Here is a 24,817-nt window from a genome sequence, read left to right on the forward strand (position 1 = left end):
ATAATTTAGTGGAGAGTGGGGTCCACATTATTATAATGGTATAAGTGTTAATGGTAATGGTATAAGTTGTAAATAAAATGATATGTAGGGGTAGCATGTTGTTTGAATTTTTTAAAATTAGAAAGTTCATACTCTTTAAGGATAGATGAAAAAGGAAAAAGTTCATACTCTTTGGGGACAGAGGGAGTATAATTTTTAATTTATTTATTTTATAATTTTTAGTTTATCATTTATTGTGTTTTTTATCAACTTTTATTATGTAATAATAAATATTTCTATTATAAAAATAATAATAATAATAAATGTATAATGGTGTGGTCGGATAGTCACTGATATATCATAAAATTTTAGCAATTCATTCTTTTGAGTTCTCTTGAGTAACTATATGGTGCAAAGATTAAATTGTCATTGTAAAAAACAAAAAACTTGATTGATTGAATATCTACAATCAATCAAAGATAATAAAAAAAAGTCCAAAAGTTACATCAAGTATATAGCTTCCTGAATACGTTTAAGAAGCTTTGCACAAAACCTAATAAAAGGCAAATGTATACATTGAGCCAATCTCGGTAGATTTTTTAACATGTGAGATAGAAATAAACCATTGGTTAATGATATAAAAAGGATTAAAACACATATTTCAATACATTTTTGCAGAATTTGTCAATTCTACATACTCCATATTAATGGTTTTAAGAAATATAAATGCAGTATTGAAAATACAATTAAAAAAATAATAATACAATTTTTTTGCAAATTGTCGGAAACTCTCTTTGATTTCCTCCCAAAATTTTCCCCCAGAAAAAATGTTGCTTTATATACTTATAGTTATAGATTAGAGATAGATAGATTTATATAAATTATTGATTATAGATTTGCGAGAAATTCATATGATTTTTTTTATTTGTATTTTCAAAACTGTATTTATATTTCTTAAATCATTACTTAATAGAATTATTTTAAAGAAACTATCTTTACATCTTCTCAACCTACAATTAATAGCAAGAAAAGGTAGATATAACTCATAAAAAAATGTGAATGATGATTTGATGTCAACAAATGGAGTACATAAAGCTAATAGCAAGAAAAGGTAGATATAACTCATAAAAAAATGTGAATGATGATGATAAATTGATGTTAACAAATGGAGTACATAAAGCTGCAAATCAATTTATAGAAAGTGATGCATGTGTGTTATAGATGTGAAGTATGATCAAATTCAGAAATTAAAAAGAAAAAAGAATTTAGAGATAGATTATATAGCCAATTTGAAGAAAGAGTTACTCTGCATCTCGAATTGTGAAATTTGAATTAGGCAATTAGATTTAATATATCATCTCATTCTTGAGCCATATGCTTTGAAAAGAAAATCAGAGATAGAGCGTGCATCTCATCCATAAAGTCACAATTTTCCTTTTTCACATATTGTAAGTGGGGGTGAAATGTGACGGTTGTATCGAATGTGTATTGCCTGCCGTGGAAAAAAAAATAACTTACCCTCCAAGCTTCAGCCTTTATAAATAGAGCCAAATCGTCAAATCTTTAAGCATTCTCCCACACAACAAATTCGAACAAAAATTAATTTCAAAGGCTCTTAAGAATTGAGAGGCCAATCAGGTAATCGATCAGTTGTGTTAGCGAGGCCACGCAGCAATCGAGGGTGAGGTGGAGCTAGAGACGACAGTCGGAGAAGTATGTCGCAGCGAGATCGAGCGTGAGGCAGAGACAATTAATAGGGTCGACCAAAGGAGGTGAAGCCTGTGTTGTGTAAGGTGGAAGCGACAACCGCTTGCTCAACGATGCCACTTTTACTATATACATTTTGGTGTATATGCTCAAAATTTTATAATGGGCTAGTCTTAATACTCTCTCCGTCCCAGTTTATAAGCATTGGTTATTTAGAATCTTAAAATTGTAGATGTTATGTATATATTCTTTATTAATTTAGTGTGATTTATTCGTTAGTTCTCAATTATCGAACGATTCAATATATAAGCATTTGTTGAGATGTAGATATATTTATAGATAAGTTATTTTTTTGTCTTATTAATGAATTTGTATAGGTATTGCTACATATAAACTATAGTATTTGAGTATAAATTGATTTCCTTATATATTGAATCTCTGCTTATATATTGTACCTTATAATTGGATTGGATTCTACTTAGTTTATTGGTTTTTGTTCTTATTTATATCGATTGAATTAGTAGAGCCAAAATTTTCATCTTTCTTTAAGGGTTCGGGATTACTTTTTATTTATTTTAGTTTTATAAAATTTTATTTCTCTTTCATAAATTTAGTGCTAATATTTAAGTTTGTGTACGTTTGTGATAGGTTGTGTACTGTGAAATTAAAGAAAACTCAATCCTACAATTAAGATCAATAAATGAGTGAATGAGATTAAGGCTCAATAGCTTACGGATTTCAATAAATAGTAGATAAAATATCAACAAAAGGGTAAAATAGTCAATCTGTTATAACATATATTTTTTATGGATTTTTTATATCAACACAGTGTAATATAAATATCAATACAATGACATGAGAATATCAACATGTGTATATGGAAATATCAACATAGTTTTATTGATAGTGTAAATGCATTATATTGAGATTTTTGATGCATTTATTAATATAAAATTTGTTTATCAACATATACGAAAATTGAAATAAAAATTATAAATTTCATAATCCGATCATCGTTAGAACATATGCAATTGAGATCCTGTTAGAATCCTTATGAAATTACCTTTAATTTAAATCGAAATGGTTACGTAAATTCCAAGTTGTGCGATGATTTTGATGAGAGAAGAAGTGGTTAGTTTTAACTACCATATATAAGAATTGACCCATATTCCCTTTAAGTTTATTTGATAATTTTTTTAATTTTAAATATAATCCACGTGTCATTATTTCAGCCACTAGATCTCATAATTTAATAGCTAAGATTTGGTCTTAATTTGGAATGGCTAATTAGTTAGCAATTGATCACAACCCACCAAATATAAATATAAATAATTATTAGGAATGTGATCAAATGCAAACTATAAATATTGTACAAACTACAAACTATGATTTGGACCGTAAGTTAACATCAACAGATGATAAAAGAATAGCAACAAAAAATGTCAACACAATGTCAACGATTGATGTTGTTTTGAAATTGTATTGACATCAAAATCTTAAAATTTTACACTATATTGATATTGTGTTGATACTGTGTTGCAAAAATTTGTAGTTTGTACAATATATGAGTTTGCATTTTATCACTACCCTAATTTAACATTAGTCACGAAGTGAGTGAAATATAGATTAAGTACCGTTATCCAAGAATAGATTAAGTACCGTTATCCAAGTGAGTGAAATATAGATTAAGTGAGTGAATATATGAGTTTGCATTTATCACTTAGTCACGAAGTGAGTGAAATATAGATTAAGTACCGTTATCCAAGAATAGATTAAGTACCGTTATCCAAGTGAGTGAAATATAGATTAAGTGAGTGAATATATGAGTTTGCATTTATCACTACCATTTTCTACTGCACCAATGCAATAATGCCATATGTACACTCTTTTAATTAATAAAATAAAAGACTAAAATTATATACAACATTTCCTACTACACTTATATTCATAGAAAAAAAAATGTTGGATTGTAATCTTTTCTTTGTTTTGGCATCACATTCAAATGTCTATATTGGGTTTGAATTAATTAGAAAATTAAAATGTCGACATGATAAAAAATGTCATCTAATCAATCAACTCTTGTTATCTCACTCTCATGTAACCTACTTCACTTACTGGAAATCAACATATGAATGCAGCATCGACCAGTAATATATAAAGGGGGTGTTCAATTGGCAAGACTAAATCTTATGATTAAATATGTATCATGTTTGGTTCATAAGATTGACCCCCTCAACGGGTGTTCAGTTGACAAGACTAAATCTTATGATTAAATGTGTATCATGTTTGGTTCATAAGATTGACCCCCTCAACTTAATCCTAGATGGATAGTCTCATGATAATTAGTTATAGCCTCCCCCCTCCAACTAAAATAATCTCACAACTCAATCCTAGATGGATAGTCTCATGATTATTAGTCATGACAACCGAACGCTACCAAAGTAGATTTTTCATCTCAATCATGTCAATTACTGCACTTGAAATTAGACAAAGAAACTGTTTATAACTAACTTTTACAAGCCCAAAAATAACAGGATGAAGGTTGTAAGACCATCATCTATCTGCCCACTTTGTGAGGCTTTGCCGTATTTCTAACAGAGCTACTACTCTCCTCTTCTACATCATTCACATATATAATACCTTGGTCATCCTCCTCCTCATCATACTCCTCATCCTCCTCGTCTGTATCATCATCAACCATGTCAGCGCGCAGTGTACTGAACTCAGGAGGTGGAGGGCAGTCTTCCGTCTCGGCCTCATCTCGTTTCATCACAAGGTGTCGGATGACCCTCTCGTCTCTATCTAGCATGCTCTTGAATTCATTTATCCATTGCGCTTCCACCTCAAAGTTCATGAGAATGTAATGGGCATTCTTCGCTTTCTTTATCTTGTATGCCAGCCTACGCATGCCCCAGTCGCTGAATCTCCAAACCTTGCCCTTCTTTTCCTCCAAGAAATCTATCAAACAAATTGTGTAAACGAGAAACAACATTTGAGATACCACTAAACAAAAGAGCATGATCAAGCAAGATGAGAGCTAGAGGGAAGGGCGAGTAAACGAGGAGGAAGAGCTTCCAACTTTCATCACAAACAACTATTATCACGAGATTAGGATAGCATAAGCCACAAATGCATAGCAAAAATACCTCGAACTTTGGTGTTCACATTCTCAACCTCGTCTTTGTAATCCTCATGGATAAGATATACGACTTCATAATGTCGCACTGTTCAAGAAACCAAGGCACATTAATCACTTAAAGGAGCATTCTAATATGATGATGTTGAACATTCCTCTCTAATTCCATCATGTTTCGATTTTGCAAGTGCACTCGAAATTCATATTGAAAATACATTACGATATATTAGTAGAATGATGTAGGATCAGAGGAAATGAACTACATTTACGGTCACCTTATTAACTTTTACAAACTCAAACATCACAAATACAAAGCAAAAATATCAAGAAAACAGGACGCAAATATTTACGGTCTTCACCATTCCAATCATGTTCAATTTACAAGAGGTCTTCACATTTATATTGGTAATACAATATGATATGTCGATATGAGATAAAACACAAAATCAAAAGATTTATAACATACAAACAAAGGGACCAAACTACTTTAATGGTCTCCACAAACGATAAACCTTTCCCTAACCCAAACATCAGATGATTGATTGATAGTTCATCTATCACAATACGGAAACCAAAATATCAAGAAAACGGGTAAGAACTAAAACTTCATAATAGTAGATATGGCATAAAATACTAATCAAACCAAACATCAAAACACCAAGAAATCGCAAAGGGCATTCTTACTTTGATCTACATTTGTATCACTCTCTAGCAGCAGATTTAAAGCCTCAAAGAGTTCACCTGCAAATCAAAATTCAGAGAAATCACATTAGTTCAAAATCAACTAGTATGAATCAGAAAATTAGGTTAAAAAAACCATGAATCCCAAAAATTATAGTGTAAAAACTAAGAAATAGCCCAATGAACTCACGCTCTTCGACATCGGCAAACTCCGGCATAAGCCTACCATCTTCTTCAACACTCCTCTGCCCAAACATTCAAACACAACATCAAATACGAATCTCATTGATTCTACATTCTTCGGCATGAAAAGAAACGAATATTATCCATTTCCATCGATTTTCTTGGCAAAACTATCCACATTTATACCACACAACTCGATAAATTACAAAATTCGGAAAAGAAAAATCAAAACACACGCACCTGTTTGAGAAGCACGGCTTCGGGATAAGGGCCAGTGGCTTCATCGGGCTTGGAGGCGAAGCTATGGCTGTCATCTTTTCTCTTTTTCTTGGGTTTATTCCCCTTCTTCATCGCCGCCGTAACTGTCAAGTTGCTTCTGAGCTTTGATTTCTGCGAAACCAAAGATAACGAAGAGAAATTAGGGCTTTTGCTTACATTGATGTTTGATTTTGGGATGCAATTGAAGGCGAATTGGGTAGAGTTTAGAGAGATGGAAACCATTATTGATGGTTTCTGCAGTAGATAGGAACTCTTAAAATCTGGGATTTAGATGGTTCTTGTAATTTTACGTAGGTATCATTTCTTATCTACACTATGCATGATTTCACACAACTTATTCAATAGACAACTAATTCAATCGTCCATTTTTTCAATTATTTCTTCTATTAACCTTCATTAAGGTGTAAATCATATAAGTATATAAGATAAATTCTAAATTCTAACCAAGTAGCATAACAAATTTCACAAACTAAGAAGAATAATCCTAAGCGATAAAACTTCCATTTTCATCTCTCTAACTATTTCAAGGCAGAATTTAGCTATAAAAAGCTTAGAGTTTTGGTCAAAATTAAAATTGGGGAAACACTTAATTATGAACCCTAGCTTAAAATTGAAGAAGAAGATATACAAGAAAGAGGTTGCTTACGTAAAGGAGAGATAAGTCTAGCCTAGAGCTATGAGAAAAACGGCGATGACACGCCGGAATCTGGCGGGCAGCAGCGACCCAGAGAAGGGAGGAAACCGGAGTGTGTGTGTGTTTGAGCAGCAAAAGAGAGGCTGAGGGACGAAGATGAGTGTGCTGCGTCGGCCGCCGGAAGTAAGCGACAACGTCGCTGTGTGCGAGTGTCTCCATGGCGGTGTATATTCCAAGTGTAGAAGGATAATTCCCGTAACAGATATTTCATCCCTTTTTCCATTTCTAATTTCTTTCTCTTTTTTTTTTAATCTTTTTCCAAATCACATTTATTTCTAAAATTTAAAACCCACAACGTACATTTTGTATTCTAATATTAATCTAAACACATTGCTAATCAATTTAATTTTCCTGCACACAAAACTTCACTCGTTGATACTTCTAATTTAATTTGCATTTTAATTGACCGTTACCCATATACTTAGTTTATAGTTTATTCAATAAATAAAAATTATTGGTTAAATATATTATTAATGGATAAGAATAAATAAAATACGAGCAGTGATAAACGTAGAGAATAACTAAGTACGTAATTAGATATTTTAGGAATTTCAGTTTTAAAACCGGTTCCTAAATTTTTATTATTTTTAAATTAATTAATATATTATTATCTATCCTTTAGGAATAAATATACTTTAGAAAACATTTTTTCTATAATCTCTCCCCTCTTTGTTCCTATTTTTGCTAAAATTCTGGAGCAATTTTCTCTCCTATCTCTCTCTCCTCTATCTTCCAAAATGTTGCTAGGATTGAATGCAGTTCTTTCGTCTCTCTCTACCACATTTTTAGAGTTAACATTTTCATCCCCAACTATCTTCATGTGTGCAGTTTTATGTTATAAATAATAATTGTGATATTGTATATTGTTCGTATGTTTTGTTCTTTGACATACACTATAGAAATTAAATTAAATTTATAAATTGAATAATAAGAAATTTACAGTTAATAAATTTAATTTAATTTAACTTATAAATTAAAAATATTAACAAATTTTAAATTCTTACTATGTTATACATATTGTTTGTATATTTTCTTAACTTATAAAGTTTAATTGCGATATTCATTTTTTTATATTAATTAAATTTTATAATGTTATAGTAATATAATAAAATAAATAAATAAAATAATTGCATCCAATTTTATGTTTCATTAACTGTTATAAATGCAGTACAAAGTAAAAGTTCTGATTAAATTCGTGCTTTAGTGGACACTAATTTTAATATAGTTTATTCTGAAACATTTTATTATCTGATAATGGATATATGCATAATTTATTGAATAAATATTTGTGGATTTTAATACAGTTAAATGCGTTAAAAAAAGTAATAACATATAAGTAAATTTAATTTTAAAAATATACTCTTTCTTTTTTGAAATGCTTGTTTTATTAATTACTCCCCCCGTCCGCGAATATGAGTCTCGTTTTTTCGCTTTAGTTCATCCATGAATAGAAGTCCCGGTTAATTTGTGTATAAATGGTAAAGGCCTCATATTCCACTAACTCAATCCACTCACATTTCATTTAAAACTAGTAAATACATGAATTAAGAACGCAACCCAATCAGTATTTATATATCATACGAAGTATAAGTATGATAATATTTTAATTTGTTGATGGTATAGTGAATGAACCAAGAACTGTAATGGAGTATTTTTAAAGAAAGAAAAAATATTAACTATATATTTTTAGAATAATAAATATATGAATTAAGAAAATGTGATTATTTTATCGAGGTTCAATGTAATATTCCAAAAATTAAGAATTAAAATAAACTAAAATTTTAGAAAGTAAAGAATACAATTGAAATTGTGCAATTCTTAAAATTAAAACCGTAAACTTAATGACTACTATTTCATAGGAGTATATCACATATTCAATTTTAATTGTTGCATGTTATAATTATTTGAGCTAAGAACTCTAATATTCTATACATATCTTTAAAATATTAAATAGATAAGTTATGAACACGCGATTAATTACGGGGTTCAACATAATCTTCCAAAAATTATATATTAAAGAAAGAGAAAATATTAACTATATATTTTAAGAATATTAATATAAATTAAGAGCATGTGATTATTTTATCGAGGTTCAATGTAATGTTCCAAAAATTAAGAATTAAAATAAAGTAAAATTTTAGAAAGTAAAGAATTAAAATTAAAATTATGAAATTATTAAAAACAATACCGTAAACTTAATGAGTACTATTTCATATATCATATATTCAAATTTAATTGTTGCATGTTACAATTGTTTAAGCTAAGAACTCTAATATTCTATAACAAAAAAGTGAAAATATTAGTCACATATTATTAAAATATTAAATAGATAAGTTACAAATATGGGATTAATTTTTTTTTCAGGGTTCAACATAATCTTCCTAAAATTATAAATTACAGAAATTACAATTTTGAAAATTTAAGAGTTAAAATTATAAAATAATTAAAATTAAAACCGTAAATACTAAACTCAATTAGTATTATTACCCATATATCAAATTTTAATTTATTACTCCATGTTTATTGGGACGAACGAAAAAGAAAATTCGGTCTATTTCTATATGACAAAGGGAGTCTTGTATGAAGTAAAAAGAGAAATTATTATTTGAAAATATTAGAAATATGAAATAAATAAGATAATAATATGTGATTTTTTTTTATCGAGGTTCGATTAAAGAAATCAAAATTTTAGAAAATAAAAAATAAAAATTCTAAAATTCTGAAAATCAGTAGTACTTAATTAGTTACTAGGAGTATTTAATGTAGTATCAAAATTTTAATTTGATGGATGTTATAGTGAATTGAGCTAAACACTCTATTCTCTTATAAACATTCTTGTAACTAAAAAGTTACTAAAAGAATAAATTTATTAATATTCAAAACTACAATTTAATTAAAAGTAATTTCTTTTATCATATGATATAGATATGATTATTTACAGTTCAATAGTTATTAGTAGTTAACAAGTTTTTAATATTTCATAGTGCTAATTATTTGTTATTAAATTATTTGAATTAAAATTTATAAAGACTGATTTGATAAGACATCCATATTATTTATTAACTAATACTACATCTTTATTTAATATTTTAAATTTTGAAGATATATTTTTAAATAAAGGCAACGAAAGAGGAAGAAATTTAAAAATATATCATCCAATCATTTTAAAAGTTGTATCCCACACACAAGTCATTAAATATATGAACAATATATGCATAATCTACCTCTATATCCTCGATATGTGTATTTAATAAACAAATTAATTTAATTATAATAAAGTATGTACACAAAATATAAATTTAATCAAAAACAAAATATAATATACAAATTAATGTTTCTTTTAGTACTAGATATGGATATTTATTATTTAAACGATGAACTATGAATAGGTGTAGAAATGTAACTAAAAAGTTACTAAAAGAATAAATTTTGTTAATATTCAAAACTACAATTTAATTAAAAGTAATTATTTTTTATCATATGTTATAGATATGATTATTTACATTTCAATAGTTATTACTGAAGGGGTTGGCAGCGGAAGCGCTCACATAAATCAATTACATAATAATTCTGATCTATTTAGCAGATTATTTAGACAAATTCTATTCGCGTAATTATCACATGTATCATGCTCAAAACTCAAATAAAACATGCTTTAAATTAATTGAAACCTAAAACATGTTTTTCTAGGGTTTAGCCATTATACCTTGAAGATTCTCCAAAGAATCGAAGATGGCTAGCGCCTTCTCTACGTGAAGATCTTTAGTACAAAACCACGGATCTTCTGTCTGGTTCCCGAACTGTAAACTGATATCAGGGTGGGTTCATCTCACCAAGTATACTAGGACCTAAATAAAGAAGACAGAAATCATATACCACAAAGGAGAAAAATTCGCCCACTCCTAGGAATAGGGGGGCGAAAATTTTGAGTATAAATTAAGTATGTTTTCTCTGTCTCCTTTATTCTCCTATTTATAATAAGTCACATATTGGGCCCAGACAGGGATCTATGGAAGGCTTTGGATATGGACTCCTCCAATTAGCTTTTTACTAATTAAATTAAGTCCAATTTATAAGCTTAAAATTGGAATATTACGAGCAGCCACTACATAAGTAATATTGCACTCCCCATCCAAATCTGAAATTATAAGTACTTCGGGTTTCCATTACTTGATATTTATTTCCCGTGCTTAAGATAGAAACATCCATTAATTAATTATTGTCTGCTATGGACTTAATTAATTAATATCTTATTTATTCCAAGAGAGGACTCAGCAAGAAAAACTTATTTATTATTCATAGAGTAATTAAACTCCAACTAGCTAGGTTCCGAATAATAAAACTTTATTTCAAGCTTCTCTTGAGGATGTTATCAAACGAGACTCACCTCGCGCACGATTCAATATAATAGCAATCCTAGCACCGCTAGATATTAATCACCACTACCCAATATACCAGACTTATTGGGTTGCGAAAAATCCGCACCATTTGGTAAGTCAAAGTAGTGCATAATCAATACCGTATGCTCAATGCTAACGTACATTGATTGAGAAATAATTTACGAGATCTCGTCTTTCAGTAGATAGCATAAAGACTGTCTCGCTGTTAGATCCATTTAGTGCTATACCACACCAATGTCATCTTATTTCAAGTAAGGCTTAGAAATAATCGGACTGACATTGCAACCTTTCACGATAGGTAGTCTAAGCCTATGTAGGTTGTGAAATTATTCTTTTTCTTTGTTTAGAACTGACCGTGTTACCTTAAAGTGACCCACAACCGGTCTACTAAAACAAAGACTTAGACTTTGTTAAGTTACTTATACATTTAAACATGTAATAAACATCCATTAAACGTAAAACATAACAACATTATGACAAAAATAATCTGTTTATTCCTTTGGAAAATAAAATAAGAGTTTTAACAGTATTCAATCACTCGAAAGGTGATGTCTAGTATACAAACTCTAACAATTACTCCCTCCGTCCAACATAATTTGGGACACTTTGACCCGACACGAATTTTAAGAAATCTAATGGAAAGTGAGTTGAAAAAGTTAGTGAAATGTGAGGCCTACTTTTAAAGTATTAGTTTTATAATAAAATGTGAGTAGGAATGAGTTAGTGGAATATGAGGTCCACTACCAAAAAAGGGAAAACTGAAGTGTGTCAAATTATGTGGGACGGTCCAAAATGGAATATTGGGTCAAATTATGTGGGATTGAGGGAGTAGTAGTTAGCAAGTTTTTAATATTTCATAGCGCTAATTATTTGTTATTAGATTATTTGAATTAAAATTTATAAAGACTGATTTGATAAGAGATTCATATTATTTATTAGCTAATAATACAACTTTATTTAATATTTTAAATTTTGAAGATATATTTTTAAATAAAAGCAACAAAAGAGGACGAAATTTAAAAATATATCATCCAATCATTTTAAAAGTTGTATTCCACACACAGGTCATTAAATACATGAACAATATACTCACCAAAAAAAAAATACATGAACAATATATGCATAATCTACCTCTATATCCTCAATACGTGTATTTAATAAACAAATTAATTTTATGATAATAAAGTATGTACACAAAATATAAATTTAATCAAAAACAAAATATAATATACAAATTAATGTTTATTTTAGTACTAGATATGGATATTTATTATTTAAACGATGAACTATGAATAGGAGTAGAAATAGGAGATTTAGTTAGCAATATAATGAATAATTCACCTACGAAATATCAAGACAGAATAATGAATAAACAAACAACTAAAAGTGATAATATTTATAGTAGTAATTGTTTTGCAGATACTAATAAATATTTGAAGGAGATAAAAGGTGGGACCTTACAAGACTAATTAATCGATGGATAAATATTTGAAGGAGAAAAAAGGTGGAACTTTAAAATGATTAATCGATGGAGTAGGAGTATATAGATATGAAAATCTTAATTTGGAGATTTATATCAAGATTAATGTTTTTTTAGGATTTAAAATATAATAATGGTGATTTAGTAAGTAAATAATATAATTTATAATATAATGTTAATATAAAACCGGTTCGATCTGATTAAAAAGTTAAGGGCATTAGTAGGCAGAAATGCTCTACGAAAATCATTTCCCATAAAGTAATATGATTTGTAAGATGATTGATTAATGCTGCTGGCATTGTAGAAGAAGAAGAAGAAGAAGAAGAAGAAGAAGAAGAAGAAGAAGAAGAAGAAGAAGAAGAAGAAGAAGAAGAAGAAGAAGAAGAAGAAGAAGAAGAAGAAGAAGAAGAAGAAAGAATCCTAAAATTATTACATAAAAAAAAATAAAAGATCCTAAAATTAATACATAAAAATAAAAATTTCTAAAATTAATACATTAAAAATAAAAAATCTTAAAATTAATACATTAAAAATAAAAAGTTACATAAAAATATTACATCTTTACAAAAATCATTAACTTCATAAATTTAACTTATTATCTTACCACCTTGGGAACTCGAACAGGTACACCTTTTCATGCCTACACCCACAACACGAGAATCGATTCCTGTTCCTCATTTTCACCCAGGCCCGGGTGAAGGTACGAGAATCGATTCCCGTGCCTACCCCTACGAGAATGTGGATCTTCAATAAAGAACTTGACTTTTTGATTTTTTCAATAGTGGTAAGAAGAAGAAGAAGAAGAAGAAGAAGAAGAAGAAGAAGAAGAAGAAGAAGAAGAAGAAGAAGAAGAAGAAGAAGAAGAAGAAGAAGAAGAATGGTGATAACTTTTTTAGTTTTTCAGTTCAAGAAATAACTTCTAGGTGTAAGAGCATCCCCATCCGTGCCCTTAGCTAAGAGCATGGAAGTGGGCCCGGACCCACTTTTACTCCTTGTCCTTAGCTAAGAGCACAACACCCACATCCGTACTTTTCCACATGGACAAGCTCAAGGGTTCCACCATTCTATTATTCAATTTAAATACTTCAATTACTAAAAACATTTCTACATTATAAAAATACATTGAAAAATAAAAATTACATAATTAAAATTCTAAAAAATAAAAATTACATAATTAAAATCTTTAAAAATAAAAATACATAATTAAAATCCTAGAAAATAAAAAAAAATACATTATTAAAATCCTACAAATTAAAAATTACACACGTGAAAGACTAGTCATCTATCCCCAATTGCCTCTTGAGACCCCGGATCATTCCCTCATGTGTTGCAAGTTGCTCCGGAGTCATCTTAGACGTATCGTTCAAATAGAGTTGACCCAAGTGGGGGTATTTATAGATGAAAATGTGAATTTTGGGGAAAAATATTGAAAAATAAATTAAAAGTGGGTAGAAAACGAATATAATTTTTTGGGAAGTGGGAAAATATTTTTTTTTATTTAAAAACTTTTTTTTAAAATTAATTTCGAAACTTTAAAAAAAAAATTGAATATGCCAACAGCTATGCCGTTGGCGAATCAGAGAGTGTCACGTGTGCTGCTCAGCGGCACGGACGTGCTCTTAGCTAAGAGCAGCGCCGTGCCGCTGGCACGGATGGACGGCTCGCAGTGGCGGACGAGCTCGTCCTTGCCGATGGCACGGACGGACGGACGCGGTTTTTCCTACCGTTGCGGATGCTCTAACCATTCTTCGTAATCTTTTCATAAAAAATTTAGTACTCCCTCCATCCAACAATAGATGTCACAATTTCGTTTTTTAGTTTGCCCAATAAAAGATGTCACATTTCCTCTTCTTTTTTTAAAGTTCTATCTCACATTAATACAACTATACAATTTTTTTCTCTCCACTTAACGCACAAAATAACATCTCCGAAAATATTGTATCTTTACACAAGTGTGTCATCTATTATAGGATTTGACGGAGTATTTATGTACATAGTTGCATTCTTGGAGGCAAAGGTTACATCCCTAAAAACTAAACATCATTCGCATCATTTAGGGCATACATTGTATCCCTAAAACGACATAATTTGTTTAGTATAATTATATAAATTATCGAACTATCTTGAAGAGACTTCGATTTCTCTTTTGTGCCAACTCCATGTTGATTTTGATATATACGAAATTTACATGTTTCTAAGGAACAAATTTGACCCGTTTTAAATATATAACATGTGAATTACAACCTCAGGTTGCATATATTATGTACTTCTGTATTTTGACTTGTTTGTTGAGAAGGCAACTATTTAAAGGCAGTGCCAACGGTCAGCGGACATTTGAGCCAGTCGCACCCAGAATTGAGTTTGCGGCCAACTAAGAGATCAAGTCAGCAACCGGCTGAGGAGCATGCCGAGAGGCCGTCAACAGTCCGCTAAGATTACACAGCGCATGCAAAGAGCACTAGTTCTAGTCCATTTTTGCCTTTCGAGATTCATTTGTTACCAAATTTGAGAATAAGCGTACAAGTCTACAAGTATAAATACCCCACCACATACTCCATTGAAGAGAAACTTTTAACATTCAATTCCATAATTTACTTTGATGTTTTCCACCTTCCATCCATCTCCTAGCTATGATCGAGACAAGGGAAACTAAAGACTACAAGATTTTAACTCCAAATTTGATCTAGTGGTTATTCATGTTTTGCTTTGTTATTATTGTTTTAGTTTCCAAAGCCTTCAAGATTCAAACACCAATAACAATGGGTATCCGATTATCGTAAAGCTGAAATGCTTAATTAATTAGATATAAAAGTCTCATAGCCATATATGTTCATGAATCATGACCAACTGCTGCACATTGCCATAAGCTAAACAGAGCAACAATAATTCAATATATTTTGCTCTCCCAAAAAGATAACACAGGTGAAAAGAATACAGTGAGTTCTACATTCGGTAGAAAATTCAACTATGTATTGCACCTCAGGAAAGCTCAAAACCTCTAAAAACTAGACAGACCAATGCTGGGAAACAAAATAGAGACAACATCCACAGACCAAAAATTAGGATGCGACAAATCAAAAAATGTAAAATACAGCCATCAACTACCTATCCAGACTCTTCTAGTGATGCATCAAAACTTTTATGCATTTCACCCTCCTGCCTAACCAAAACAGAAGTGATTTCTAAAGAGTAACAACTTTTCTTAACCTTGACAAGAGAATGTATTTCGTTAACGAATGATACAAATGATGGACACCTGCAAAGACCAACAGGCAGGCAATTGGAACCTTCTGATGTAGAAGAACCAATTCACAATACAATCAATTACCAGGCCAGGATCCCAGTCCCCAATGAGATAGATACCTTGGGAAATGCTAGAAAAACTGGAACCTGATTGATTAACCACATATAAACATAGACCCAAGAGCCCCAAATGAGCTACCCTAGAAACTAGGAAACTGGGAGACCCTTGGTATTTTTAACATTGTGATGTGACTAACCAAAGAATTCAGAGGGGGCAAGCGTGAGTTCAGTATTCAAGCTGAACATCACGAGGCAGCAGCAACTGCACCAGTAGCTTTTTCCAATTTTTTCTTTTCAATTTCCACCCGTCTCAGTTCAGCATGCTGAGCAACACCATTTGCTAGAGCCTGATAACGAAAATCAAGCGTTTGGCTAATATTCTGGAACCTCAATGGATCCGATGCTTGCAGGACTACAGAATAAAACACAACGGGAATCAGGATAAAGTAAGAAAATATGTCTACAAATAAAAAAAACAGCAGCAGCTTACCTTTTATGGTATCTACAAAGAAAATGAAAGGGTCAACATCATCAATTGGCGATTGCAATTCTTCATCATCGCTGAAATCATCATCTGAATCTTCATCATCAAATTCAGTGGAACGGAAAGCCTTGGCCTGCATCGAATTGTTGATAATACCATGTATATTTTCAGAAAGCCTTGAACAAATAGCTACAGCTATGAATTTTCAGAATCTATTTGGTCTCCAAATATGATTACCATAACCAAAGCTTCATGTCATACAGCCTATTTCTATGCCATATTCAAAACAAAACTTAAATCATACAATTCAATCCAGACTTCAATATCTTAATCAACTTTTGTCGCAGTCCAAGCTGAATCTGGCTCAAATATTATTTTTTAAATGATCAAAAAATTTAAAGTACCCACCTTGGCAGCCAGCTTCTGAAGTTTAAGGCTTTCAGCTTCATCACCACCCTCAGCATCAACCCCCATCTCTTTGTCACTATCATCACCATCTTCCTCATCATCAGTTTGAAAATTGCTCATATCATCGTCTTCTTCATCTTCACCATCTTCCTCCTCCTCCTTAGCAGCAGCCTCTGTTCCACCCGAAAGTATAAACACACAAATATGAAAGATAAGATGGTAATCCACAGAACATATTGGGGGATGAGCTTCAGATGACCATTTAAGATGAACTAATAGTTACCCAATCCACATAGGTATCAAGTAAAATTAGCAGCAGATAAAGTAATAAAAGAACGAACCTGCTACTTGATCCTTATATGCAACAAGCAGATCAAGAGAAGACTTGAAAACACGCTCCAATGCTTCACCTGGTAGCTGATCAGCAGGAAGTGGGATTAAAGATGTCAATCCCAAACAGCATATCTTTTTATCATGTTCTCTGCAAGCACAAAGATATATAAGTAACCTTTCAGATTTAAGCAGAGTTGAGATACAAACAAGAAAATGTACGAGTACCTTTTAAAATTAGCTCGTGCTCCACTTTTCTTTGTTTGATGCAACATCTGGAACCAAAGATTGAAAACTTCTGTGGCAACATTAAGCTTTTGCAGTATGCTGAGAGTGAACGATGCATTATAGTACAAAGCATCAGCAACCTGTTAAGAGCCATCACCCTTATCATTATAAAACAATTGGCCAGAGGCAGTAAATACAATAACACAGGAAGTACATACTGAGATGTAATTCATATTAACATCCCAAAAGTTATACAGTATACATATAGCCAGATAGCCTGGGAAAGAACTTGAGAAAAGCATGACATCCATTACCACTTCCATCAATAGGCATTTCAAGTAAGGCTTCTCAGTACGACGCAGGCGTTCCACAGTTATTCTCAAGTAAGGCTCAACCCAATGATCGACCTGACCTCTACAGTTCTGGAATAATACTTGAATAAGCTTAGGTGCTGGTTCAATATCTCCATCCTCCAGATTTTTATCACCCATAACCTGCATGATTAACATAAAAATTAGTCAGAAATAATCAACCAGATCAGGGAAAAATTAGATAAAGCACTAACTTACAGATGATATCATGTTCCAAAGGCTTTGCTGGTAATCTGGTTCCTTGCATGTGAGAAAATGTGCTGTACTTCTTGATATATAGTTGTCTAGTGGCACTAAGATATCTGAATATTCCACAGAAATAACAAGGTATAAGGGGAAGCTAAACAAAGTGATCTAAAGTTACAACATCTCAATCACCACATAATTCAAGATAAGTGGGGGGATAACATCAATAGTATCAAAATTATATCAAAAGAAGAATGTACATTCGTTGGGCAATACCAAAATACATGCATCACAAGCACAGTAGGAAAGTAATCAATTTAACCTTTTAGAGTGCCACCTCTTAAACAACATACAAGCAGGAAAATAAACACGTGCTCAGAGGATGGGGGCATTAATGAAGCATAATATGAAAACACAACCGAATAGGTGGCAATGTAGTGATGACAAAATGCATCAACAGAAAATTGTGCCATACTTGGGAAAAAATCAATGGCCCAATCAGCCAGCGCTTCCATCATCAATGGCCAAAGGCTCCACATCTCCAGTGATATAGTAGGTGAGAAGAAAGTCATATATGACACTATCTCCAAAACTTCCTCAAATACCTCTGAAAAAATGCATTGGAGCAAACAAGAAAGATGAATGGTTAGATATTAACATGTAAGATGCCATCTGATACTCACTTCAATCTGGATATCCAATCAAACATCTTCATGCATAGATCTTGTTTGAAGTTTCATGAAGATGCGTTTGAGATCCCCATATTATATGACCAAAAAATATAAGTAATTGAAAATCACCAGTAAGGATAGAAATACAAATGAGTGGTTTAAGAATTATATAAGGTATAACGGAGGAAGAGATTACAAAGAGACATCTAAGAAGTTTTTTTGTCAGGTAGAAAGGATTCCAAACAAGACAAAAAGTGGAAAATTTTGTATCGGAAAGTAGCGAGAAAGGTTTCATGATATTCCTGGTACTAGATTTTATGATGGTTGCAAATGGAATCAATGAATTATCTGCAAATGGTATATATAGTGTACGGAAAATAAAAACTAAAATCACACCATTCATCCTCCACCATCAGAAATACTCCTATAAGTTTTGATAAATTTTAGCAGCAAACTTAAAAGTATCTAAATCAAAATGCACAGTAATGACTAAATATGGAGTATGAGGATGTGATGGCTACCTTGTCCATCAGTAGTCAGCATTCTGCGCATTATAGGCAATAAAGTAGGCTCAATGTGTATAAATAGATCAGGAAGGCTGTTGACTGACTCAAGAATTGTGCTTACGGCACGTAAGCAACCAACAGCAGCCAAAGCGCCAGGATCATCACCTTCCTCATCTGCCTCAGCAGTATTCATGCATTTCCAAAATGCAGCAGCCTAGAAATCAAATAAAAAGGATATCAGAAATGATGAAGCAAATATACTCATGCCGGAAGATTAGCATTATGGCATTACCAAGTTTTGGCATAGTCCAAGGGCATATGGAGCCATCTCCTCTCCAAACTTATCAACTATTGTCTCAAGTGTAAACACAAGATCTTCATTCTCAACTTCATTCATAAGCTTAAAAAACTCTGATAAGATTTATTTAAGAAGAAAAGGAAACTCAGTTAGAATGCTCCATGTTTCACAAAAAGTGTGATAGGACTTCAATTATTTATGATATACCATCAAGTAGTTGTGGAAGAATTGGACGGATCTCACTCAAGTCTGTAAATTTAAAAAGGAAAAAAAAGGCTTGAATCAGTGACAAGTCTGGATAAACATAAAGCAATAGAAGCCAGACAATGTACCATTGCAGGCTTCCACAAAAGATCGTAGGGCAAAGACAGAATCAACCCGAACAGGAAGTTCTGGGTCACGCATCCCAGCAACAACACTGTGTAATGCTCTTCGGAAGTTGTTTGGGTCGGAGAAATTGATATGTGCATATTGTCCTGCAACCCATGCAGCCTAAAATACAGCAAATTACAAAGAAACAGCATAAGTACACAACATCATAAATCAAGAGTTGTACTATCAGCATAATTTATAAGAAATTGACATTATAGCTCTGTTTAATTTTTTTGTAGGAAAGATATATCATAAATATAATCACACTATACCTAACTTATTGTAAAACATACACGAAAAAAAGAGGAACTAGGTTGCATTTATGCATCAACCTTCAGACAACTACGTTTGAGCAGAAAGAGATGGACTTTAAAAATATTTTACTTCAAGACCTGATAGAACCAATAGTAGGTCCCACAAAGGCAACTGAACATTACCTTTGCTCGAAGATGCCCTACAGGACTGCTGAATTCGGGGAAAACATGTTGTACAAGCATTCTCTCCAGCTCAGATTTGTATGGTTCTGTCTGCTTCAGTTTATCACACAAAGCTCCAATAGCAAGAAGAGCACCATCTTTTCGTCTGAAGGACTTATATTCTGGTGCTGCCTCCTCATATCTATATTAGGAATAAGCATTTAATTTCCATCTATCAAATACAACTTATTTGTACCACTCAATTAATAATATTAAGTACCATGATGTATATACCTCTTAAAAACATCTACAATAAACAATAAGAACTTTTGAAGATTCTCTTTTTGGCGTTTCCTCACCAACTCACTGACGAAATCCATTGCAGCAGTTCTAGGACTGTATAAATCCTCAATTATGTCTAAACAAATGTAAAAATATTAAAAATTGTTCAAATATCAAAGCAAAAAACACTCAATAATAAGATGACAGTGTTAACTCACCATATCCCTTCCTCACATACTCATTGGGGTCTTCATCCCAGAGCCTCTGATCATTGTCACTGAAGCACATCAGGGGAAAGATGATCTCGAAAAGAACAATATCAAGTCTTGGTTGCAGCTGACTATACATACTACTTTTGGAGATACTGCACAATTTTGGGAACATCAGATAGTGATTGTAAAGATCATTGGAACATCAGAATTATCAGACTTATACAAGGGACAAACTGAAAGGCAGTTAACTTTTATGAATGGAGAAAAAAGGAAATGTAAAGTATTAAAAATCCCTCAAACACGCATTGGCAAACTTGGTTCAAGTATCATGAAATCTGGATTTATAGAAATTTTTCGTAAAGGGAATTGCAACAAAACAAATTCAAGTGGGAACAAAAGGAACATTAACTTGCAGATGTTATCAGTACTGAAGTGATAATAAAATGCTGCATATTTTAGTCTTAGCAGAATCAGCCGACAAAGTATATGTAAAGTAAATGGAATATTTAGCAATTGAATCATTTCTTCTTTTAGTTGTTAAGATCTGCCCATTGGAACAAAACAACAGTATATGCTTTGCCTTACTACACCAAGAAGATAAAAAAAAAAATATAACCTCTAAATACACTACACCTTGCTTGACTTAAGATTTTAAATTAACTCCACAGTCAGGGTGGAGTTCAGATTCATAAATTACACTTGGATATATTTAAGGTTTCTGTTAAGTCCATATATTCCCCATTCAAACTTCCCATACCCAGAGTATTGGTAATCAAGTAATCGGACTCAATATAAAGGTGCTTGGCCATACTAAAGATCCATATCTCTTGCAAAGAGTTGAATATATGCTCATGAAAACGGGCTGAGAGAGATTCAGTGAGTAATCAACAAAAATACATGATTGATTAACGAACCTATTGCTAAGATATTGCAGGATAAGATTGATAACTCTGTCAGGCAAATAGCCTCCAACGCGGATCACATTCAACAAATTTAGATGGCACTCCAAAATCTTCCCTGCGTAATTCTTCTGGAACATTTGAGCAAAAGCTTTGTTTTCTGGGTTTTGAAGTTTAACATCCCCGAACCTGGGAAAAGCACAGGAAAAGAGTAATAATTAAACGCGAGGTCCAATCAAATGTTCCTAAAATGATGAAATATAAGAACCTACCGAGTATAAAGGCGGTTTAATATATGAACCGTCCACTTCTTTACTTTCCACCATCCCCATGTTTTTCGTAGCTCGGGATCTTCAGGTTGTCCTTCTGCAGGGACAGGCCTCTCCAATATATTCAAGAAAAGAATCATCCAGGCATTGAATACATTTGGATCGAATAACTGCTTTGGGATCTCCAACTGGCATAAAGGGTGACAAATTAGTTGAGATGGATGAGACACATAACATGGAGCAGGAACCAGATGTACTGAACTTGATAAAACATACAGATCGGTTGTGGTAGGTCTTTCACAGAGAATCACATCAACAGTAACTATTAAAAAGTTCATTTTTTATAAACAAAATGTCATGATACATTGTGCACATAATCAGTTGGAAAAAATGACAATATAGAGGAAATGAGCAAGATCCCAGACACATTTGTCATGCACAAGGTTATATATGAATAATGGCTGCAAACCATTACCAGGAACAAAAATGCTCCAATACAGCATCAAGAGCCTAGAAATAAGCTTGAACCAGGGGACCTGAGCTTACATAAATAGATGACCAGAATATTTTGCAAATCAGCTTGATCAATTCTGCTACTTCCACCGAAGGGTTAGCAACCTGAACGAGCTGGTTAAATATGTTAAGGAGATTAGGAAATGTTTCTTCCACAATGTGATTAACTGGTATTCTGTCATCATCTGATTTAAACCTGCAAATGACAAACATAATCAACACAAGCATGACCATTATACAAAATAATTATTCTGCGGAAGATAAATTCTTTTGAAATAAGTCCCATGCTTATTGATCTTAAAAATTATTGTCCCAAGTTTATAAAAAGACTTGATGTACCTACCACTTTATACCAGATGAAAGAAATAAACAAATAGTTTCCATATGCTTATGTAACATTTACAAGCTAGCCTGCTTCAATATCATACGCATGTTTGTCAGCATGTAGAAGTTTCATGCAGAATACAATTCAGATATTTATGAAAATATGCCATTTGCGTGAAGTTGCAACGTTCTAATTTTTATTAACTTTATCACTGTAACTCATAAAAAATTAGAGCTGAATTTCTAACAAGTTTATGAGGCTTGATCATAGCTACTACATGACAACTAAATGGAGGGAGTAAGGATTTGGCCCACTGGACTTGACAGACAACATAAAACTCTATAGAATCGATACATAAAATCCATTTAACATATTCTGAATTAAGAGCGTGATATTGAAATGAAACAGATATATTTCAGACAGAGAACTCACTCGTATTTCCTGGAGAGAATCCTTAGCACAAACAAAGAACCATAAACTTGCTGATCCTGCAAATTATGCTTCACCCAATGCAGAAGAGCTGGCCATTGTTCTGGGTAATCTGCATGTATAATTGTTTTCAAACACTCACCCAGCTGTGCTCTGTTTAAAAATGGAAGTTCAATTACATAGTTAGTAGTCTTAACGGTTATTTGGCACCAATAAATTATGTGTCATGACTGTTTTGATGTAAAACACTACTAATTGAATTGTATCATCAAAGGACACAAACAGCACCCAATAAGCAAGCTGACTGTGTATACATGCGTACTTTGCGAAGATGCACTTACTAAGGATTTTCTACATAGTGTTATCCTTAAAAGAGAAAGTACTTGAGGATAGAAAGGTAATGATACCTTAAAATTGGTGGAACCTGGGTAATAAAGTTCAGTATGTTCTGCCTCACAACTTCCTTGTCCTCAGGCAATATCCTTGATTGTTCACCTACAGCCGCACAGGTAACACGATTATGTTTAGTATCTAACAGAAGTTCATGAAGGCATAAACTTAATTTGGTCAGTATAATTAGATTTTATCTGACAGTATCAGCTCTCTTCGTTAGAAATAACACAGCCAGCTCCTGAGAGATGGATAAGAGCAAACTATAAATGCTTGCTGCAAATCTTCTCAAAAGAAGAAGCTGCTATTGCTTGGGACGGATCTGAAAGACATTACTATTATCTTTTAATACTTCAGATAGAACTCTCTGAAGAATTCCAATCCTCGAGCATTATATGTAGTCTAACAGACAGGTACAAGCAAGCCTTTGGCTTGCTACTGGACACCATACAGTTTGTAGGAAAGTTTTATCACAAGAGAATTCCTAAATCCACCTATTAATTCTTGAAATTGTATGGATTCAGTTTAATCACAAGCTTTTACATGAATTCCTAAATTTACCTGGTTCATGAGGATCCCAGTTTTTAGCAATGAAATTCTTGAAGGTAATGCTAGCGACTTGTCTAACCGCTAAATCACAACTGACTTCTACTATGATCTGCAACAGCCTGACCAAATGCTGGGGTGCAAACTGAATCTGCAAAAGGTACACCAAAGATATACAAGTCATATATCACTCAATTCAAGCAGCACATGCATCAATCATACAAACTGCGAAAGTAAACTGCCACTGAATTCATAGCTCCTACAATCATCCAACCCAAAACAATCTAAATACAAAACATAATCGATCAAAATTGTAGCAAAAACCTGATTGAGACTCTCTTCAGCGGCCCTCCGTTGGTCGGGATTGGTGCTAAGTGCGCCCTGCAGGATCACAGCCAAGCTCGGAAGATCCATCCCGCGATTCTTTAAGCACAAAACAAGCACACTGAAACAAAAGGAAGGATTAAATGTAAACCCCAGAAAGGGAATTATTCTGATTGATTTCCTTTCTAGGGTTTAGAGAATATGAAAGCGAGGAGATGCACCGGGAGAGAGATGGACATCGAAGGAATGTGTGCGCAGTACTTAAATGGTTAGGGTTTAGTGATAGTTGTTTAACTAACTGATTAAAATAAAACCTTGTAATGTAAATTAGTTAATCTGATGGATATTGCTATCTCAACTTGCATTACTTAAAGAATAATATTCTTGTATTGTTTTCAGCCTTTTGGACCTACTCGGATCGTGTTTCTTCTTCTTCGGTGATGTGTCGAACGAGAGTGGCCAAGACGTCTTGCATTTGTCAGCCAATGTTGTCAAAGCAGTATGGCAGTCCGCCGG

The 24,817-nt window shown here is 32.4% G+C and overlaps 2 protein-coding genes across 3 annotated transcripts; both read right to left on the reverse strand.

The window, feature by feature from the left end:
• Positions 1 to 4,169: 4,169 nt before the first annotated feature.
• LOC125218162 lies at positions 4,170 to 6,849 on the reverse strand. The gene is made up of 6 exons (XM_048119779.1): positions 6,612 to 6,849; positions 5,927 to 6,076; positions 5,694 to 5,748; positions 5,507 to 5,563; positions 4,833 to 4,910; positions 4,170 to 4,644 (listed from the first exon to the last, which is right to left on the reverse strand). Exons 1-6 carry the CDS (start codon positions 6,816 to 6,818, stop codon positions 4,244 to 4,246), a joined length of 948 nt encoding a protein of 315 aa, XP_047975736.1. The 5' UTR covers positions 6,819 to 6,849; the 3' UTR covers positions 4,170 to 4,243.
• An 8,553-nt stretch (positions 6,850 to 15,402) lies between these two features.
• LOC125221839 (importin beta-like SAD2) lies at positions 15,403 to 24,551 on the reverse strand. Of its 2 annotated transcripts, XM_048124127.1 has the most exons (23): positions 24,302 to 24,551; positions 23,993 to 24,128; positions 23,449 to 23,536; positions 23,045 to 23,194; positions 22,321 to 22,483; positions 21,778 to 21,962; positions 21,521 to 21,694; positions 20,613 to 20,758; positions 20,407 to 20,530; positions 20,134 to 20,314; positions 19,657 to 19,816; positions 19,532 to 19,573; positions 19,319 to 19,437; positions 19,042 to 19,240; positions 18,325 to 18,456; positions 17,862 to 17,965; positions 17,607 to 17,786; positions 17,293 to 17,432; positions 17,076 to 17,215; positions 16,735 to 16,907; positions 16,333 to 16,459; positions 16,040 to 16,254; positions 15,403 to 15,929 (listed from the first exon to the last, which is right to left on the reverse strand). In XM_048124127.1, the coding sequence occupies exons 1-22, from the start codon at positions 24,389 to 24,391 to the stop codon at positions 16,088 to 16,090; spliced, it is 3,120 nt and encodes a 1,039-aa protein (XP_047980084.1). In that variant the 5' UTR covers positions 24,392 to 24,551; the 3' UTR covers positions 15,403 to 15,929; positions 16,040 to 16,087. The 2 variants fall into 2 exon arrangements, with proteins under 2 accessions (XP_047980084.1, XP_047980083.1); XM_048124126.1 differs by having other exon boundaries at positions 15,403 to 16,254.
• Positions 24,552 to 24,817: the final 266 nt, after the last annotated feature.

The sequence above is a fragment of the Salvia hispanica genome, chromosome 4 (assembly GCF_023119035.1).
Source record: "Salvia hispanica cultivar TCC Black 2014 chromosome 4, UniMelb_Shisp_WGS_1.0, whole genome shotgun sequence".
Taxonomy (NCBI): domain Eukaryota; kingdom Viridiplantae; phylum Streptophyta; class Magnoliopsida; order Lamiales; family Lamiaceae; genus Salvia; species Salvia hispanica.